A 19,204-nucleotide genomic window follows, 5' to 3' on the forward strand; every position below is an offset into this window, starting at 1 on the left:
AAATACCTGTTTAGAAAAAGATCCATATAAGTGTAGCCTAGGCCAGCAATCCTTGGAGCGTCCGTTCTCCTGGACAAGTCTGGGCTTAACCATTACAGGCTTATTAAATGACGCTATTAGAATCATTAATTTTATCCCGCAGGAGCGAGCGCTTCTCAGCACCAACCGTGGCCGAATTAGAGATTTGATAGGTCATTTCTGGACAATTCTGACAGCCCTACTATAGCACGGACATGCGCAAAGGAATGCATGTATTCCAAACAGACAGGAGCGTTTGGAATAAAGTGTTTACATGGTCAATTCCGATTGATTTAACCCGATTCAAACGGTCTATACCACCCCTCCTATTTCGAATGAAAATGCATTCGGGTCATGACTGGAATGGAATATTCTATTCCAATTGGGGTGTTTATATGAGCAAATCTATTCGGAATGAATTCATCCATTCATTCATTCCGAATAGAAGTGTATTCATTCCGAATACAACTGTCCATGTAACAGTGGCCACTGTTGTGAGCTTGTAGATCTGTAACGCTGACTGACACCTTTGTTTGATTAATGATGCTTGCATGCATGTAGGAGGTGGGTTAATAATGAATAGAATAAAATCGGGTTCATTCATAGCGCATGAACCAGCACAGCATGCGCCCTATCCAATATATATATATAGCGCATGAACCAGCATGAACCAGCACAGCATGCGCCCTATCCAATATATATATATATATATATATATATTGGATAGGGCGCATGCTGTGCTGGTTCATGCGCTATGAATGGATTGCCTTTCAATAAAAGCATATTTGATGGACATATGTATCACCTAACTGTTACTGATTTGAGAGAATTTTATATTATCGTAATCAGTTCATTATTTCCTCTGTAAACCATGAATAAAACTGAAGTGTGTCATTTGGAGCGAATGGCATCGCGCGACACAAATTGTCCTCTTTGAATAGACTATCATCTTATATAAACATAATTGACACAAGGAATTGACACTCTCACATCTGCTGATAATAGGAAAATTATAATCACAGACATTCCTGGAGAATTGGAAGATAGAATGTTGTGTGCCAGGCTGTGGGTGCGTTTAGGTATATGCGCATTACGCATTGGTTTATATTGTATTGGACCAGTGCGCAACGAATAATGATAATATTATAATAATAATAATAATAATAATAATAATAATCCTTGAATAGCATCAATTTCTCCACCATAATAAAGAATAGGATGAACGCACAGGCTATTATATCGCATAATCCAAGTAAATCCACCGTGCGTAAAGGTGAGTATATAGGCTCTCATAAGGATCTCATTGTGGGAACTGCATAAGGATCTCGAGCGCACGTCTTATTAAGACATGCGGATGACATAAGGATCTCGTTTCCACACTTTATTATGATGTGGGAACGTCTTAAAGATCTCGAGCGCTAGAGTTAATAAGACGTTAGAACGAGAAGAGGATCTCGAGCGGACAACATAAGGATCTCGTTTCCACACTTTGTTATGATGTGGGAACGTCCTAGGATCTCGAGCGCTCAAGTTAATAAGACGTTAGAACGACAAACATGTCGTTAGAACGAGATAAAAAAAAAACCTTCACAATGGCCCTTTAGGGGCTCCGTAGTTTTGTGCATAATGACTGTCTTGTTTCGAGGCTACACAGAGCCTTGATTCAAGACTGTGACGGTCATGGATGAACTTCAACCTGGCGTTTGCATTTTCTCCATTTACGGCCCGTACATCTACATTAAACGTTCAAATTTCGAATATAAGTGCTTACCCAATGGCCACTGATGTTGCAATACTGTACGGGCCCTCAGAAGTACCCGTATGTTCCGTATTGTTCAATAAAAAGCATTTGCATACGATTGATGGCCATTTTCTCATAGTTATAATATATCAGAGTGCAATACACCTCCCAATCGATAGGGTCGCGTAGTTGAAAGCATAATAGAAAAAAAACTGAGAAATGGCCACCAGTCGGATTAAAATGCTTTTTATTGAACCATACGGAATATACGGGTACTTGTGAGGGCCCGTACATCATTGCTACATCCGTGGCCATGGGGTAAGCACTTTACATTTGAAATCTGAACGTTTATGTAGATGTACGGGCCAAAAAAAGAGAACGCGCAAACACCAGGTTGAAGTTCATCCATGACTGACAGTCATGTATCAGGGCTACCTTGGATGAAGACTTCATAGATTTATTTGATCGATTCTGACATGTGTGTACATGACAGTCTTGAATCGAGGCTACATTATTCTGTAGCCTTTATTCAAGACTGTCATCTATACACAAATGTCAGAATCGATAAAATAATTCTATGACAGTCTCTTGGTCCAAGGCTAGTGTAATGAATGAATGAATGAATGAATGACCTGAGAAAACCTGTCCTGTCAAACCTGCTCTTCTACAGCAGTGGTTCCAAACTGATTAGATTAGTTAATGTGCAAACATTGTTTTCTCACTCAACAGTAAACAAACCAACATACAGTACAGTATAGTGTATGGGTATCTGCACATATCTATATCTATCTAATATCTATATCTATGACTTTTAAGATTGTTTTAATACCAAATTGGCCAAATTGTCAAATACTATGTAAGAAATAGGCACAAATTGTGAAAATAGCCGATCTACAGACTATATTTTGATACCAATACTTTTCTACTTTTGCTCAATATTTTGAACACAGGCCTTTTACTTCTAACAGAGTATTTTGGTATTGCTACTTTTACTAAAGTAAAATATCAGAGTACTTCTTCCACCACTGGGTCTAATGTAGAGCTTGTAGATCAGCTATTTTCTCAATATTTATCTGTGGAGCCAAGTCAAACTGATTTGTAATGCCTGCAATTCCAAGTGCTTGTTGTGTGCGTGCGTGCGTGCGTGCGTGCGTGCGTGCGTGCGTGCGTGCAGACAATCTCGGGCACCGTTTGACCGATCGCCGTGAAACAGCCTGTGGTGGAAAAAGTACTCACATTTTTTACTTAGGTAAAAGTATCAATACTGCAGTGTGTGTGTGTGTGTGTGTGTGTGTGTGTGTGTGTGTGTGTGTGTGTGTGTGTGTGTGTGTGTGGCCTGAAAAGTTTGGGAACCCTTGTCCTACAGTATGTTGTTAATGGTGAACTCAAGCTAGCTGTATCTAGCCTGGTAAACCCTCCCTCCGGAAATCTCATTTCCATTCGATCTCATGGAAATGAGATTTCCGGAGGGAGGGTTTACCAGGCTAAGCTGTATCCCCTTTACAAATGTCTTGTTTCTGCTGTTAGAGAGGTTCAGTGTGACAGACTGCAGCTGCCACCATGACATCTCCATTGAGGAGTCTGGTTGAAGATGACAGCCGGTATCAGAAGTCCTTCCAGATGTTCCTGGACCGTTCCTCTGAGCATCAGTGCATGCAGGATTTCATCCATAACATTCTGCCCGGCATTTTAGCGAGGTAAACCCTGGCCTGTCCTACTCACACAGGAGAATATACAGTATTATTCATTGTTGTATTAATTTATTACATAAAGAGGCACTTCATACAACACACTAGTTGATGAGTTGCAATTTCATACTGTCTATTACACACAGGTTAGTGGACTCTCCCTTTTTTCTTTGTTTTGAACAAATTATCTTGACATCGCCACAATATGTTATTCCCAGGTGGATAACGCAGGCAGCATTACATTGGGGCCGTATTATTCATTAACCTTATGGGAGAACAGAACGCTTATGAAGTTGTTATCGAATATAAGAAATATATTATTTTATTAAATATCCACAGATTGACGTACTGTAGCTAATGTACTGGATACTTTATCTTAAAATGTGTAGATATCCATAGACATTCCACCCAGAAATAGCACCCTAACCCATACCGTGTTTACAAACATATGGTTTTGGACATACAAGGCTTCTGCCCGACAACCACGATATCATATCGTTGCTGTCGGGCAGGGGAAAAAAATCAATTACACACCCCATGAAGCATTGAATTCATGGATATATTTTAGTTTTTGTCGCATTCCTGAGACAAAAAATTGATGACCGGCGGTCTCTCCGGTAGGAGACTCAAAGAGTCCTTTGAGTCTCCTACCGGAGACATTAGCATCTTTCCGCCTGTAAATCAAATTATTGGCTTATTGTCTCCATGGGGTGACTAACTGATTATAAACAATGTTAACGCCCTACTAGATCATACTACTTGCGTCACACCACAGCATCAAAAGTAGCAGATCCGCGAGCTCGAAACACGGCGCGAAGCGACGCGTTTCGAGATTGCGGATCTGCTACTTTTGCTGATTTTGAATCCTGAAAAGTAACAGTTTTGGACATATGAGGTTTCCACCCAACCGAGGCTATAGTATACGAAATAATTTGATGGTGTCCTGGAGGGTAAATCTGCTCACAATAATGTTCTCTTCTCCTCCATCAGCGTTGGAGAAGGACAGCCTCGTCTCAACGTCATTGGAGTTGGAAGTGGAGCAGGTAACAAGCATCTAGCCTGGTAAACCCTCCCTCCGGAAATCTCATTTCCATTTGATTTCAGGAAGGAGTCTGGTCTGAAACGCCTTTCTGCAATAATCGCTGTGGGCTGGAGTTGGGCGGGAGTAATACCGTTGACTGACAACCCCTTCAACCAATGATCGTTTTTCCCCTTCAGCCAATGAGCAGTTCATTTTGACGAGCTCCAGACTATGTGACGCAACGGGACTTTTGGGACGGCCATGCCGAAAATAGGTTGCCTTATTGGGATACATGCGTGTCACTCCCCGCCCCTGCCGGTTCTCTAAATTTATATTTTTAAATAGGCTCTGTCATGATTAACTGACCACATATATGAAGTTAAACAACTAAAGTCTATCCAAAGGATATGTTAATAGTAAATTCCGTGCCTCAAAAAAGAAGTTTGAGACCGTTTTAAGAACGAAACTAAGAAGTGACGGCACTCGGACAAAAAACAATGGCTGCCGTTCGTCTTTTGTCGGCGGCTCTCAGGCTGCACTCGGGTTCATTCGGGCTCACTCGAACTCGCCACCTGATTGGCCAACTGTCGCTGTCAATCACAGAACAATGAGCGACGACGCTGATAGGCTCGTCGGCTCGGCGAGCAGAGCGATTATTGGAGAAAGGCGTTTCAGACCAGACTCCTTCCTGAAATCAAATGGAAATGACATTTCCGGAGGGAGGTTTTACCAGGCTAACAAGCATCAGGAGGACACTATAAGCAGACAGTACATTATCTCATATTATTTTGTGACGCAGTAAAAAAGAGCCTAGAATGACTTCTGGCGGTCGGACAGCTAAGGTGAGCCCGGCAGTCACGTTATGAATAATGGAGGCTGTGTTTGTGTGCCGTGTGTAATTTATGGCCGTGTTAGAGTGTTGCATAAAAACCTTTAAAGGACAACTTTGGTTTTTTACAACCAAGGTTTATATTTTAGCTTGTAATTAAAGTAAATAAATGATGAGTGTAATTTTTTTTTCATTTACTGCTTTCTATAGTTTTAGCATTTTTTGCGATATTTTTTACAGTGGGCGGGGGCATTCTGTCCGGTGGCTAAATATGCCTTTTTTACACAATAAAAAAGATTCGGCTGTCTGAGATGGCCATATGTGAGTTATTGGGGGCTAGAAGAGCTACTGTAAATAATAATAAAGAAAACGCCGGGTTAATGTGTTAAAAAAATACATATTTAGCCACCGGACAGAATGCCCCCGCCCACTGTGAAAACACTGTAAAAAATATTGTGAAAATTGCTAAAACTATAGAAAGCAGTAAATTTAAAATTTTTAACACTCATCTTTTATTTACTTTAATTACAATCTAAAACATAAACATTGGTTGTAAAAAAACAAAGTTGTCCTTTAACCCCACTGAATGGCTACAATCATTTTCCAGGGTTTATATGCAACAGCTGCCATGGTAATCTTTAACCTCGGTTTGCCAGACAATGTCACCCCCCACTCAGTGGTAGAGAGTAACTAAGTACATTTACTCAATTACTGTACTTAAGTACAGTTTTGAGGTATTTGTTTTACATACATTACTGCATAATGAATACTTTAACTTTTCGTACTTTAAGCATATTTTAATGCCAATACTTTTGTACTTTTACTCAAGTAAATTTTGAATTCCGGACTTTTACTTGTAACAGAGTGTTTCTACGTTGCAGTATTGATACATTTACTTGAGTAAAAGTATTAAGCCCCCACTGCCCTGTAGGTGTACTTGCTCTTTGTTTTAAGAGGTAGAGCTCATATAATTTATTTCAAAGAAGCATCCCATACTTAGCCCACGAGTGCTATTACCCTTTCAGTAATGTCATATCCAAAGTTATCGAGGGTCCCATATCTGCGTTTTAATGAAGCCGCGTTCAAAGATCAGCAATGGTGACTACACATCTATTAGAATGAGAGTAAACTCTCCCACAGGGTGTTTCTTTAGTTAACCCATTAAAACCGGGAATGCATCTGTGTAACCAAACCACCTAAACCATTGTTTTATACTTTGGCTATTAGAAAATAGCAGATCTACAAGCTCATAGTGCGGCACAGACTCAGAGTGCCACGCTATGAGCTTGTAGATCTGCTATTTTTAAAGAATTGTGACAATTTGTGCAAATCTTTGAATATACAGTATATATTTTTAAAGCAAACATTTTAACTCAAATCTTTGCTTCTGGGAGGTCCCTGGAACAACATATTTTGAGGTGGGGGTCCATGGTCAAATGCATATCATTTTGGGGGCCCTTGACATGAAAAGGTTTGAGAACCACTGATTATAGCAACACAAGTTTAAAAAAAAAAAACTGTTAGGATTTAGAAGACATTTGTAGAATCCCCAGAAGCAAAGATTTGAGTTAAAATGTTCGCTTTAAAAATATATATATATTCAAAGATTTGCACACATTTTTGTAAATAGCAGAATATCTACAAGCTCATAGTGCGGCACTCGGTGCCACGCTATGAGCTTGTAGATCTGCTATTTTTCAATAGCCCAAGAAATCAAAAACTGACACAGATGCGTTCCCGGTCTTAATGGATTAACTGGAAAGTTTTTTTCCGCTCATGCACCTGTGCTTCCCCAGATGTACTGTAATTATTTCACTACATTTACTTCTCTCTAGGCTGTGGCCAGAGTAGTGTTGCGTAGCCAGGACATTTCTGTCTGGGGAAATCTGAATTCAATATGGGCCATAACAGTGGGAAAAAAATAATATGTAATAAATCGGAATTGTTTCTGTCGTTTCATTCATTGACGTTAGATGTCACCAGACGTACAGTATCAGTAGGCGGCGATCTCTGACCGTCTGACTATGCGAGACTATAGCCAGAGAGAGCAGGTGCTCTGTCAACTTGTCAGGTTCAATAAGGGCTTGCAGACAGGATACTGCTAATGGCAAGTCATCCTGCTCAGACATGATAACCTAACTTCCCATGGATTTGAGTTGAGTTAAGATCATTTTATTTTATATTATTATTATTTTTATTTTTTTTCCATTTTTTTTGGTAGCCAATTATTTACCACCTTTTTCCTTCCCAATTTAGTTATTATGCCAATTAAAGCGGCACTATGTAACTTTTTTAAATGAATACATTTTTATTTTGTCCAATCTGCTCTTCTATTTAGACATTTAGATCGTGTCAAAGGTCATGTCTCACCTAGACACAGGATCTGATATGAATTTTTACCTGATGGTCAAGATTCAATTCATAAAAGTAGGCAGGCTCTATTAGCTCAATGATAAAAAATCTGGGGTAGAAGAGGAAAGCTACATAGTGCAGTTTTAACCCTCCACCTATGTTGCCATTGCTTTGCTGTACCCTACTGGCTCATTGGCCAGTGAGGAGCCTCCACCAGGAGAACGTACCTAGCATCTCCATCCTACTCGCCCCACTGACAGGCGTGGTCCCAGTCAGTAGGAGTCCCTAACACAGCGACAAAGATCGCTCTTCCCACCTGGCTTCACATAAATATTGTGAAAATAGCGGATCTACAAGCTCACAACGCCTCGCAACGTTGTTTTGCCTCTTTCTTATATTATTTGGCCAATGTTTGACCAGTTTTTATAGTATAGTTTGTTGATTACTTTTTTTTTTTTGTATTAAAAAAAGTCTTAAAAGTCCTTAAATTGTCACTTCACTGTCATCTGGGGAGTGGGGACCCCCTCAAAATCATGTTGGGACCCCCCTGAGGGTCCCGACCCATAGGTTGAGAACCACTGGTATAGAATAATAATAGATGCTTGTCCAAGCCGGATGTACCGTGAGGGATAGGTACTTTACCCCTGTGCCCACTGGCACTGACTGGAGAGCTTGACTTTTCCCGGAGAATGGAAAGACAGTTTAGGGCAATTATTGTATTAATCTGAATAGGAAGTGTGAGGTTTGTGTGTTTATGTGCTGACAAATATTGCAAGTGATATGTGAAAAATATCATCATCTGAAGTTTTGGTTTATTCTTTTACGACTATGAGTCAGTATTTCAAGCTCTTGCAACAGCTGTGAAAGGTTCATAGTATATATCAGGGAGGCAAACAACTCTCTTTCCGGCAAATATCATTTATTTTTATTTATTCTTTTGACATCAATTTGGCTTACTTTTGTCAATTTTCCTGTTGTTGTCAGCTGGCAGGACCTGTTGTGAGGACCTCACATTACATAACTGGTTATGTGGCTGTTTATTTCAGTCTTGCTGGACCAACGTTACATTGCATACCATTTTTCACATACACATTTTGAGCAGCGGATATTCACTTTTCTGTTGGCTGACTAATGTTATTTGATATGGTTTTAAATGTTGAACATTAGCCGGTCCTGTTTGTGTGTAATGTTATGAACAGATGTGGTGCGAGTTCATGTTTCACAAGAGTTAGCTCAAAGTTCAATTAAGACGGATTACAATTAACTATTTCAGGTTCATATTTAACAAAGTTTCTTTCTTTCTTTCTTTCTTTCTTTTACATGCATACATCAGTGTGCTGCTGCATGAATGAATAACACAGATTTTTTTTGAAGATGTGCTCTGACATTTTCGGAGACGTGAGGTCTCACTGTTTTGACTAAAACATGCACGGTTGAGTAGAGCAGCGAGCTGCAGTGCACAACTCATGTGACCTCAAGTACAAAGTCTGTCTCAAAACTAGAAAGATGCATCCCCTGGTCTCATATCAAGTTTAGTACATTGTTCGCATTCTAAGACGTTTTGAGAAACAGACACATCTCACAGCTAGCATCTTTAAAGGGATAGTTCATCCCCAAATGACTTTTTTTCCATTGATTACTCATCCCATGGATCCCATGAATTCATTGAGATTTTTTTGTTTTCGTCGCATTCCTAAGTCAATAATTTGATGACGGCGGAGTCTCCCGGTAGGAGACATCTCCACGAATTCAAGACTTCATGGGGTGTGTAATCGATAAAAAAATAAGGTATTTTTTGGGTGAACTACTCCTTTTTAAGGTAGCTCTCCACCGCGGCGGCAAGTGTTGGAAAGCGTCTGTTGCTTAAAATCTGCTGTCGAATGGGCGGTGGTTACACTGTTCGCTCGCGTTGGGTCGTAAGTTGTAGGGAAGCGTCGGAAGTCGGTAAGTCGCGTTTGACCGTCAGATAGCAGCAGGCTTGTTGTTGAAAAAGACATCAAGCCATAGTCTACCTATTTTTAGCACCATAGTGCTAAAACTGTGCACCAAAAACCTGAGCACTTGTGTGGTGGGCAGGCCTGGAATTTCATCTTTTTAGGGGCAAGGCCACTTGGCCTTTGGCCTTGTAAATGTTTTGAGGGCCCAAAGGCCAAGTGTAAGGACAAGCAAGGCCATCAAATAAAACACTGATATCAAGTCCACTGAAATAATACATTTAATGTAAGGGTTAAGAAAGGAGTTGTATTAAATATGAAGTATAACCATCTGTGAATATAAATACATTTTTGTACAAACTCCTGAAAAGGAGTTCAGAAGTTCATACTCAGAGTCACTGGACTGGTTTGAAGATGGGGATGAGAACTGAGGAGGAGTTAAGAATTCAGAATCTTGACAGTGAAATGGAAACGGTAATCCTGTACTCTGCACCTGGCAGAGGACCTTGATGTAACTATTTTTGATCATGCCTTTTTGTCACTCTTTTTGGCAATCTACACTCTTGCAAGGGTCTTGTTCAGCTGCATATGTCCCTCTCTGACCACAAACAGTTCATGTCCTGAACGGTTCATGTCTGTGAAGACGACAGGAAAGAGACGCAGGAGAAAACTGTTAAAATAAGCTGGGGGGCAGTGTGGATGGGCCACCAAGGCCACTGTGGCCTCAGGGCAGATAATCTTTTTAAGGGAAGAAACTGTGGGGCAATGGCGGCCATGGCCTTCATGGCCTCCCTGAAAAAAAAGGGGGGGGGGGGGGGGGGGCGGGGGCAGTGGGCTAGGTGTGACTGCACAGTTCTGTTGTGCGTCAATGCACACAGGATAAATCATCATCCATCTTCACACACACTGAACAGAGAGAAGTATCTGTCGTCACAGCAGGTTTTCCTTCAAAATTCTCTTCATTTCTGTAGTGCACCAAAAGCCTACATTCACCTGCATGCCATGCCTTAGGTAGTATAATCGTTACTAATTGTCACCGAACAGAAATAAGAACTGAAAATAAGAGCAGATAAAGCAACCTTTCATGACAGAGAATCATCCCCTATTTTTAAGTGCATGTGGCTGTATTAATACAGCCACATGCTGTATTCTGTGTGTATCGATTAGCTTGATGCACAACAGGTCCCTGAGTCATCATACTAATTGGCCTCTGATCTGATCTGGTTAAATCAGCCATCACTCACCCTCCAAGCACGTTCAATGAACTTCAAATGCACAACTTCTAACAGTAGCTACATAACATAGCAGGATTGTTATCAGTGCTGGAAATGGGCCACGCTGTTCGCATACGCTTTTCCCATTCCGCTGGCTCATTTCAATTGCACAATAATTCACAGTTATACAATAGGCCCACGTTTCAGCCCAAAACCAGTGTTGCAATTCACAACAATGGGTATTCTATTGATAGTCTGCCCAGATTTCAGTGCATGCTGAATCCCAGTGAATTTTGGCCATATCCAGCACTCACTGGTAATACTCTATTGCAGATATATGATCTTTTTGAGCGGTGCAACCGCTCCTATAAGAGGGTTTAGGACCCATCCGTGGCGAAAGTTTTTCTTTCCGTCGTGAAAATTTGTCTTTCGCTGTGACGCCATGCTGTGGAAAACACGCCATAGGCTAAGCTCTGCAGGACGTGCTGTGATTGGCTAGCGAGACAGATGATGAAATTAACTTCAAACTTCGCAGACGTGCTGTGATTGGCTAGCGAGACGCATGATGAAATGTGTGCGTGCGTAAAAAATGTAAGCACGTCACTTCGCAGGACGTGCTGTGATTGGCTTACCGAGATGCATGATTAAATTAATAACTCATAAATATCACCACTCACTTCACACTGGGTGTCATTTTTGTTGTTGCCAGACCCAGGGGGTCTGGCTTACATGAGGTTTTGTACCTGTTTTCTCCATACATGGGCAAAAAACAGGTTTTGCCCCCTTTGTCTTTAGGCCCCAGCCATAAAAGTCTGTCCCCCTTTCGTCCATACATGGGCATAGACACAGGCTGACACGTCATGTGAAGTCTGGGTCTGGCAGAACCAGGTCTCCTGGTCTTGTTTTCTTTAAAAATGCATATAGAGCATCGCAGTTGCGCAGAATCCGGGTGCCGGAAGTAAATACTCAATGCATTTTTCCCATTGACTTTTTCCAAAAATATTTTTATCAATGAATTTAAGCCTAGAATCAAGCCATCCAGGATTCTGGTGAATCATGACCATAAAACCTTTTTTTCTGTGATTTTTAAAATTTTATATTTAATGATATGATATACTATGTTTAATAAATACCCTTTGTTTTGCCGTTTTCAAAAAAGTTTTTTCACAGAATCAAACGTTTTATGGTCATGATTCACCAGGATCCTGGATAGCTTGATTCTAGGCTTAAATTAATTTATATAAATATTTTCGGAAAAGTCAATGGGAAAAATGCATTGAGTATTTACTTCCGGCAACTGGAAGTGGGCGGGAACTGCGACGCTCTATTGCTGCAACTTCATATTTACACACTCATTTTGACACTCATTTTCAGAATGGGAGAATTTGAGGAAACATTTGAGTTACTCGTGGATGGACTAACTTGATGCCCGTACGTTACTCTTGCACAGTGGTGTCTGCCCATTTGTATTTTTCTAAATCTGGAATGAGGAAAAAAAAACTATTGACTAATCTATCTGTCCTTATTGATCGAATAACTAGGGGTTGACTTTGGGTAACTCTTGTTTTTGCCCTACACATATTTGCATCCTTTGTGTGCGTGTGCGTGTTCGTGTGTGTGCAATAGCTAAATCCTAAACGCGTGGATTAAAGTTCTCAGTCGCCACAAATTATTTCAGTCATTTGGATCCCATAGATAGAAGCCAGCATGTCTTCTATGGGAGCATGTTGCGCAGCAAAAATAGCCGATCTACAAGCGTACTAAAACATCACATTTTACATATTGTGTTTATCGTTTAGGAAACGGCGCTAGTGTGGGAAGACTCCTTTCACACTGTTTCACAAATCGCACATTACGACTTGGGCCATACGTGATATTTTATATTTTTTCAGTCGTGATATTTTATCTTGCTTTAAACCACGTAAACTTCCCAAAGGTAACTGGAATAACTGTGCTGCTGCCTGTAGGTGATATCGACCTCCAGATGATGTCTCAGCTCTGTCTGAAGCACCCTGGGGTGGCGGTGGATAACGAGGTGGTGGAGCCCAGCAGCCAGCAGCTGCATAACTACAGAGGTACCACACACACAGCCTACACCTCTGCTACCCAGCCCAGAGGCATAGCCAACACAGATGTATATCTTTCAAAGACAGAAAAAATCTATGTACATACATACACACAGTGCATATGGAAGGTTTTCAGACCCCTTTTCAAGTTTTCAACATTTTGTTACCTTTCAGACTCCGCTTAAAGGACAACTTTGTTTTTTTTACAACCAATGTTTATGTTTTAGATTGTAATTAAAGTAAATAAAAGATGAGTGTTAAAATTTTTAAATTTACTGCTTTCTATAGTTTTAGCAATTTTCACAATCTTTTTTTACAGTGTTTTCACAGTGGGCGGGGGCATTCTGTCCGGTGGCTAAATATGTATTTTTTTAACACATTAACCCGGCGTTTTCTTTATTATTATTTACAGTAGCTCTTCTAGCCCCCAATAACTCACATCTGGCCATCTCAGACAGCCGGACCTTTTTTATTGTGTAAAAAAGGCATATTTAGCCACCGGACAGAATGCCCCCGCCCACTGTAAAAAATATCGCAAAAAATACTAAAACTATTGAAAGCAGTAAATGAAAAAAAAATTACACTCATCATTTATTTACTTTAATTACAAGCTAAAATATAAACCTTGGTTGTAAAAAACCAAAGTTGTCCTTTAAAATAGATTCAGTTTTTCCCCATCAATCTACACAGAGCTCCACACAGTAATAATGCAAAAAGCAGGTTTTTGGAGTGGTGTTTTTTCAAATAAAAGACTGAAATAATAAATAATACAATGAATAAAGCTAAAAAACAATAAAACAAATTGAACGTATGAAAGCTTGAAATATTCCTTAAAGGGATAGTTCACCCCCAAAATATTTTTTCTATCAATTACACACCCCTTTGAATTGATATTTTTTGTTTTTGTGGCATTCCTAAGCCAATTATTTGATTACCAGCGGTTCCGGTAGGAAACACAAAGAGTCTCCTTTGTGTCCGCTGGTCATCAAATAATCGATAGAAAAAAAGTATTTTTTTGGGTGAACTATCCCTTTAACGTAGGTCTGTTCAGACCCTTTGCTATGACGCTCACAATTTACTGTAGCTCTGCTGCATCCTACTTCTATGAATATTCCTTGAGATGCTTCTACTAGTTGAACGGAGTCCACCGGTGCCTAACTGAATTAACTCAATATAATTAGGAAAGGCACACGGCTGTCTATGTCGGGTCTCACAGTTAATGGCGTATGTCTGTGCCATGACACAAATCTGGGAAAGGATTCAAGAACATTTCTGCTGCATTGAAAGACGCCAAGAGCACGGCAGCGTCCATTATTAGAATCACCAACAGTCTTCCTGGATCTGCATGCCCAGCCAAACTGAGGTGTCAGGGATGAAGGGCCTTTTGTTCAGACGGATAACGAAGAACTCAGTGTTCAAAGTTCCTTTGTGGAGATGGGAGAACCTTACAGAAGGACAACCATTAATCCACCCATCAGGCCTTTATGCTAGAGTGGCCAGATGGAAGCCATTCTGATACACTGATATTGGCCTTCTAATGTGTGAGGGAGCCGTGTTTTTTCAATTACTTTTGTCATTTTTTAAAAATAATTTGTTTGGAAAATGAAACAAAAACTAAATTGATTAAAAATGTTTATACAAATATTTAATTAATTTATAATTATAAAATAAATGGAAAAAGTAACTGAATCAATCACCAGAACCAAGGACGGGTGTTGTCGATGAATCATGGTTAAAATGGAGTTTGACGTTAAAACGAAGGGGGCGTTTCAGGTAAAATGAATATCAAATATCTAAATACTGTATCAAGCAACATAAAAACTGTCTGGGGTGCTTGCAAAAGCCAGAGTAGACGTTAGAATTACCCCAAACATGTTTGAAGGTGAAATATCCCTTTTAATAGCATCCCTACAGTGAAACGGGGAGGCAGCATCGTAGCGGGGGGTGTTTTTCTGTGACAGGGAACTGGGAGACAAGATGGATGCAGAAAAATAAATCTGAGTGAAAAACGTTTTCCTAGAGAGACTCTCAGACTCTCGGGCTGGGGCAGAGCTTGGGTTCACATCTCAACAAGGCAATGAATGACCCCAAAGTATACCACCAAGAAAACACATTTAAAGTCCTGGGAGTCTGGAATCTGGCTGTGCCATGCTATTGAATGGAGCATCTCTAGAGAGACCTGAAAATAGCTCTGCCCCGATGCTCCCATCCAACCTGGCTGAGCTTGAACGATTATGCCAAGAATGAAGGGTCTGAATACTTAGGTAAATGGGATGAATACAAATGTGTTTTATGCTTTGATAACTATTCAAAACACACCATAAAGATCTGTCATTGTGGAGTATTGTGGACCTAGTGCAGAGCCCTTGGGGACCCTGGTCAAGAGTATTTAAGTGCTCTCAAGTACGATTTTGAGGTACCTTTCTTGACTATGTGAATGTTTCAATACTTCATACTTCTACCCCACTACGTCTCAGATGCAAATTTTGTACTTACTGTATTACCCCACTACAATTATTTGAAAATTTGAGTTGCTACAGTAGTTACTTTTCAGATTTGGATTGTTTTTACAAAACATACATTGACCTATTAATGTATGGTTTAACATAACTGTCCTGTTTGTGTGTTTTCATAGTTAAAGTGTCCCAGACACAGGACTTGGATCACATCAAGTTCACCTGGAATAAGATGACGGCCGCTGAATTCGAGGAACACTGGAAAGCCAAACAGATGACCAAGAAGGCCGATTTCATTCACATGATTCAGGTTGGTGATTATATGACCCTACTTGTATAGCCCTTACATTGACACTGTTTTCATGTCATAGTTACATTAGGCCATATTCATTTGGCAACTTTGTTACATTTAGAGCCAGACCAATGAAATATTTTTTAGTACAATGCCGATTCCGATTTTGGAGAGTCCTAGCCCACCGATTTATGGATGCTTTGACTGATATTTTATCAAAAAAGTGCAAACTATGCAATAGCTATGCAAGATAGAACAATGTGTTGCGTTGATCTTTGATTTTTGAAAACTTTTGAAAGATTTTACCTATAATGACATGCCAAAAATAGGGATGCAGGGTTGAAAGTGGATATAAAGTGGATATCGGATGCATAACTGCTGATACAAATGTAAATTCATGAAATTCAATTAATGGCCGATATATATCGACCAGACCCAGTTAACAATGAATCCCATTAGAGGATGTGCCTTCCATAGAATTGTAATTAGCTAGTCAACTCAATCCAGTAGCTCATTATCTGTGATGGAATCCACAGATGCTGTATTACGTCAAGGATCCTTCAGCTACCATCAGCTTCTTCAGGAGCCTGCTCAACAGAAATGGGAAACTTCTCATCATTCTTGCTTCCGGTAAGTGGGCTTGAACCTGGAGTTGTAGAGTACTTTGTGCGCAGTGGGATGCAGCATCACTGTATTGGCTAAGTACATTTACTAAAGTACTGCACTTAAAGGACCACTTAACCAATTTTCTACTTATATCTTCATATAATTGGTCACCATTTTTGTCTGCTCACTTTGTGTCTCGGGGGCTGTGGATGGTTTAGAAACCTGCCTGCCAGTGACATTATTGGTAGGCAGGTTTGGTCAAGATTTCAACCTTTTTCTGTTATTATTTTGTATTAATGCGCAAGAGCAATGTGTTCTGTTTCTATGCTCTTTCATTAATAATAATAATATAATATAATAACTTTTTGCATTTTTTTCTTTTTTATTGATGGTGTCTAAGGTAGTATTTAATCCCTGAGAAGCATGTAACATGTTCTTCTTTTAACCACTTCAGTTGAGGAATTGATTGAGGATTGATGCAATGTCTCTGTTGTACATTCTGCAGGAAAGCACAGCTTGAGCCAGTTTTGACACCTTTTAATCTTTTAGATGTTTTTCTTCAATAACACATGACTCAAGATGGAAAATTCCTTTGAACAGCCCTCCTGTCAATTCTTCTCCACAAACCACAAAAAAACGTCTTTTCAGAAAACACTAACTAACGTCCGGTCCTGGGACCGCCTGCGGTCCAAATGGACCGCGTACAGTTCTGTAAATCTCAAGAGTGTACAGATGGTACACTCTGAGAGTTGTGTAGATTGGGGTTCCAGTAGAGTTTTAGTGGAAACTCTACTTTCAATGGAAAAAAGGCACCGACTTTATTCTGTTTTTATCCTTGACATTTCCCTGAGAAGCATGTAACATGCGTTCTTCTTTTAACCATGACTATGTCTAATAAATCAAGTCAAAACACTGTAAAATCCTCAGTGTTAATTGAGCTCTTAGAGTTACCGAGTTACAGAACCATAAGGGGTCCATTTGGACAACCAGGGTGGTTGTCCCTGGAACCCGACCGTGTGTGTCTTCTATTTCCGGTGGACATCCGCGTGCAACTAATAATAAATCAGGCTTAATTGGATTTGAAGAGCAAGCTCTTTGGGTGAAGTTTTGGGAATGATGGAGGAAAATAAAAAGTATAATAAATGCTAAATGCTTGGTAAGGGTATAATTATGTTCAGGGAGTTCAAAAGAAATGGACCTATTTTATATGCGCTCGCATTAAATCGTTCAATCGCATTCATTTTACTTTGCTGTTGGGGCTGCATTCTTTTTTTTTTTGTGGTATGCAAGGTGATTGAATCTCAACCTGTGTTCAGGAGAGAGCGGGTGGGGAAAGCTGTGCAGGACCTACAGATCCCAGCTGTGCAACAAGGTGACCATGGGCGACATCAAGAGCTTCCTGGACTCCAACGGCGTGGGCTACCAGAGCTACGAGCTGACGTCTCAGATGGACATCACGGAGTGCTTCACCCCGGGCGACCAGCAGGGGGAGCTGCTGCTCGACTTTCTGACCGAGGTGCTGGACTTCAGCCACACGGCCTCGCCGGAACTGAAAGCGGGCGTCCTGGAGCTGCTGCGCCACCCGGACTGCAGCTCGGAGTCCGGTGGCAAGGTGGCATTCAACAACAACCAAACGGTGCTCGTTGTTGACCCTTTGCCTTAAAAGGTCAATCAATCAATCAATCAATCAATCAATCAATCAATCAATCAAGGTCCGGTTTTCCTCTTTAAAAGGACCATAGAATCATCTTTATTGCTATGCTATGTCTCCCCAAGCTAGTGGGCTATGTTCACTACGTCTTAAACAGTTGTTTTCTAATTTATGGAATTTCTTAGATCTTTTTTTATTTTTTGTTAATGAAATTATTTTGAAAAATGATTGAATTTGTTTTTAATTCATGAACAATTTTGCATTATTATTATTTCAAAACATAAACATTTAAATAATAATGAAAAACTAGATGTAGGAAACATCATAAAAATGTGTCTGCGACCCACAAATGTGTCGAAGTTGACCGAGTTCCCTTGGGGGTCTATACTAGGACCCCTACTTCTCTTATTTTATCCCGTTTTTTTTTTTTAAATACCCCGACCTGCCAGCTTGTGTTTAACTTTTATTTTTTCTGTTTTTGCCAAATGTTTGTCCCCAGAATAAGAACGCCAGGGTTCCACTACATCGTTGTGGACAGTAAATACATTTTTGCAGATGGAAGTGTTAATTGCATTTTTCCATAATAAGATTTTTCATATAAAATTGTCACCTTCTAATTATATACTGCCACCTTCTAATTTGCCAGAAGTTAAAAATGTGTTAGCTTTTTCCTGAATAACCATGAAGCTTGAATGACTTAAGGGGGTCGATTAAGATTCATATTGAATGAAACTGATTCATTGGTAATGTCCATGTGTTCCAGACCATGGGAAGTAAAACCACCTGCACTATCATTTGTGTTTCATTTGTTATAAACCACATGTATTAATATACCGTGATTTGTGAGAACAGAACATGGCTGAAAAAAATAACCCTTTTACTTGGCAAGATAAAACTGAAGTGAGAGAGATGACGAATGATTATGCTGCCAGTCATTTCTGTGTAGCAACCTTTTTATATTGTCTCTTTTATGACTGTTAGATATCCGTCGGGTGGAAACCGCATTATGTCCATAACGGTTACTCTTCTTCAGGATTCTAAACACAAAAAGTTAGAATATAGTGATAAGAGGTTTCTGCCCAACAGCAACCACATACAGTAGTGTTAAGTGTTAGGGGCTGTGTCCACAGAAAAGTAGCAAAAGTAGCTGATCCGTTTTGAGCTTGTAGATGTGCTACTTTTGAATTTGAATCTTGAAAAGTAACAGTTTTGGACATATGAGTTTTCCACCCGACAGACAATATCATGTCCACAGCGTTTACACTGAGTGTTTATTGATGCCTGCAACTCTCAAACCTATCAACTTGTTGCTGTGCTCCAACATCAAGTCATCTAC

The 19,204-nt window shown here is 40.0% G+C and overlaps 1 protein-coding gene across 1 annotated transcript; it reads left to right on the plus strand.

The window, feature by feature from the left end:
• Positions 1 to 3,319: 3,319 nt before the first annotated feature.
• Positions 3,320 to 18,550, plus strand: LOC311063634 (histamine N-methyltransferase-like; the record flags this gene model as incomplete). Its single annotated transcript, XM_084083159.1, has 7 exons — positions 3,320 to 3,456; positions 4,438 to 4,490; positions 12,765 to 12,872; positions 15,499 to 15,629; positions 16,148 to 16,241; positions 17,534 to 17,883; positions 17,930 to 18,550. The coding sequence occupies 6 exons, from the start codon at positions 3,320 to 3,322 to the stop codon at positions 17,878 to 17,880; spliced, it is 870 nt and encodes a 289-aa protein (XP_083939285.1). The 3' UTR covers positions 17,881 to 17,883; positions 17,930 to 18,550.
• Positions 18,551 to 19,204: the final 654 nt, after the last annotated feature.

The sequence above is a fragment of the Gymnoscopelus microlampas genome (genome assembly GCF_963454915.1).
Source record: "Gymnoscopelus microlampas genome assembly, chromosome: 16".
NCBI classification, from domain to species: domain Eukaryota; kingdom Metazoa; phylum Chordata; class Actinopteri; order Myctophiformes; family Myctophidae; genus Gymnoscopelus; species Gymnoscopelus microlampas.